Below are 2823 nucleotides of genomic sequence, written 5' to 3'. Positions count from 1 at the left end.
TGTTTTCAACTGCATGTTGAATGAGCTTAGTCAAATGTTGTTTGATACTAACTCTCAAGGTGCAAGGATTAATCCATCCTAGGCTATCTCAATGGTTGACTCTATGATGAAAGTATTTGGGTAACTTAAGCACGGAGGCTAAGCACTTCATACTTCGTGACTCAATGACAATTATGATTGATGAGTGATGTGACAAGGCATGCTTCAGCGTTATGTTAAGATTTCATGACAAAGGGTTCCTAAGGGAAAGTATATTTGGTCATGTATCTGTGCGGTGTGTGATAGTGATTCTAAAGCTAGGCCACAAGAGCTAAGTGTGTGGGAAAATATTGTTTTTAAAAGAGTCAAATGGTGGTGACTCTTAGGCTAGGTAAGTTAGGTGTGTCCATAATTCGGATAAAAACCGAAATCCAATCCAATCCAAACCGAATTATCAATTCGGATCGGATTCGAACTTTAAATCGGATCGGATTGGATTGAGATTTTTTGAAAATTCGGATTTTCGGATCGGATCGGATTGACCCAATTCGGATCCAATTAAAACCGAACACCGAAATTTAGTTACCAATATTTATATAATGGTCTGCTGTAGTTTATAATTAGGCCTTTTAAATTTAGCCCAAATACAGACTATATAACTAAAAACCCTAAATTTGCCTCTTTCAGTCTTCATTACTCCTCAAGACCTCAACGCCTCCTGACTCCCTCATTCCCTCAACTTATCAAGCGCTCTTTCTTCATCATCTATTCATCTCATGAAAATTTAAATCAAATCATTCCTTATTCTGATCTCACAATCCTAAACCACTTAAGGTAATTTGCTACCCTTCTTCTATTGTTTTTTTTTTTGTTGAATTTCAACTAATTTTTTTTAAATTTATTCGTAATTATAATTGCAGAATTGCAGTATGTCGCGAGTCTCACGCAAAGGGGGGGTTGAAGCTAATAATGTTTAAGCTAATAATGCTGAAAGTAATGTTGATGTTGAAGTTACTTCAAACAATAAACCAAAGACAGAAAAGGGTAAGAGGAAGAGGATGAAAGACAGATCTGGGGTTTGGTATCACTTCGACAAAGAGGAAACGAGTAAGGGGCTAAAGGTAGTCTGCAAGTATTGCAAGACGGGGTATAATTGTGACCCTAAAAAGAATGGAACCAGCCCTTTGTGGGCTCATATCTCTAAATGTCGTAAGTATCCCTATGCTACTCCAAAAGAATCCAAGCAAAGCTTACTTTCTTTTCAAAATGGTAGTAATAAAGCATGTGGAGGTATTAGTGGTTTGACTTATCAGAAATTTGACCCTGTTAGCATTAGAAAAGCACTATCTTTTATGGTAATTGTTGATGAACTGCCTTTCAAGTTTGTTGAGGGTCAAGGTTTTAAGTATTTCTGTAGTGTTATGGAACCTAGGTTTCATTACCTTCTATACAAACTGTAGCAAGGGACTGTTATGAGATGTTCTTGACAGAAAAAAGAAAGCTAAAAAATGTCCTAAAACGATGCAATTCTAGGGTCTCTTTAACAACAGATTTGTGGACTTCTATTCAACAAATCAATTATATGGTTTTGACTGTTCATTTTATCGATAATGACTGGAAACTTCAAAAAAGAATTCTGAGTTTTTGTACTGTTGCAAGTCATAAAGGTGAAGAAGTGGGTAAAATGATAGAGAAGTGTTTGCTTGAGTGGGAGCTTGAAGATGTTTTTTGCATAACTGTTGATAATGCGAGTTCAAATGACACTTCTATAGCTTATATGAAAAGAAAAATCAATGGTTGGAAGACAGGGGTTCTTAAATGTCGTTTCCTTCATATGCGTTGTGTAGCTCATATTGTTAATTTAGTTGTTGGTGATGGTTTGAAATGTGTTCATGATTCAATTATTCGGGTTATACATGCTGTTAGGTTCATTAAGCAGTCTCCTGCTCGCTTGTTGAAGTTTAAAAAATGTGTTGCTGATGAAAAAATAAATAGCAAGAAGTTGTTGTGTCTTGATGTGCCGACTAGGTGGAACTCTACATATCTTATGTTACATGCTGCCCTTGCTTTAGAGAATGCTTTTGATAGATATTCAGAGGAGGATCCCCATTACAATGTAGAATTATATGTCCGGGAAGGAAATGGAACCCCTACATGTGATGATTGGGCTACTGTTAAGAGGTTTTCTGAATTTTTACAATGTTTTTATGAGCTGACTTTGCGTATTTCTGGTTCTGCATATGTTACTGCCATTCAATTTTTTCATGAGCTTATTAATGTTGCTAGAATTTTGAAAGAGTTGTGTGCATCTAGGGATGAAAATATGAGTTTGATGGCTTGTAAAATGAGGGAGAAATATGAAAAATATTGGGGGGATCCAGAAAAGATAAACTTGCTGATTTTTATTGCTGTTGTTCTTGATCCTCGCTATAAACTTGATTATGTTGAGTGGATGATCAGTGAGATTTATGATTCCAAGGTTGGTTTTTTACTCACAAAAAATTTGAGGGAATCTCTATATGCATTGTATGATGAGTATCGTGTTTTACCAACAACCGATACACCTAGAGAGGACTCAAGTGAGAGTAGGGATGATGCTCCCTTAAATGCTACTCAAAAGAAAGTTGATGTTTTGAAAAACAAGTATAAGAAACAAAGGGGGGAGAGAGGAGGAGAAATAAAGTTAGAGTTGGACAAGTATTTGGAAGAAGAAGTAGAGGAAGACTTTGATAACTTTGATGTTTTGGGATGGTGGAGGTTTCATTGCTCTAGATTTCCTACAATGGCAAAACTGGCTCGTGATGTCTTAGCTTGTCAAGTCTCAACAGTAGCTTCTGAGAGTGC

General features: G+C 36.3%; 1 protein-coding gene across 1 annotated transcript; it reads left to right on the top strand.

Moving 5' to 3' along the window:
- The first annotated feature begins 1037 nt into the window (after nt 1-1037).
- On the top strand, nt 1038-1439 carry LOC110725437. The gene has a single exon (XM_021904918.1). It carries the CDS (start codon nt 1038-1040, stop codon nt 1437-1439), a length of 402 nt encoding a protein of 133 aa, XP_021760610.1.
- Nucleotides 1440-2823: the final 1384 nt, after the last annotated feature.

Source organism: Chenopodium quinoa, unplaced genomic scaffold (assembly GCF_001683475.1).
Source record: "Chenopodium quinoa cultivar QQ74 unplaced genomic scaffold, ASM168347v1, whole genome shotgun sequence".
Lineage (NCBI taxonomy): Eukaryota > Viridiplantae > Streptophyta > Magnoliopsida > Caryophyllales > Amaranthaceae > Chenopodium > Chenopodium quinoa.
Note: the sequence above shows the minus strand (reverse complement) of the source record. Positions and strands in the feature narration are given on the sequence as shown.

What these genes read in the sequence shown, in the direction of transcription:
- LOC110725437 (XM_021904918.1), top strand. Translation starts at nt 1,038, where the DNA reads ATGAAAGACAGATCTGGGGTTTGGTATCACTTCGACAAAGAGGAAACG.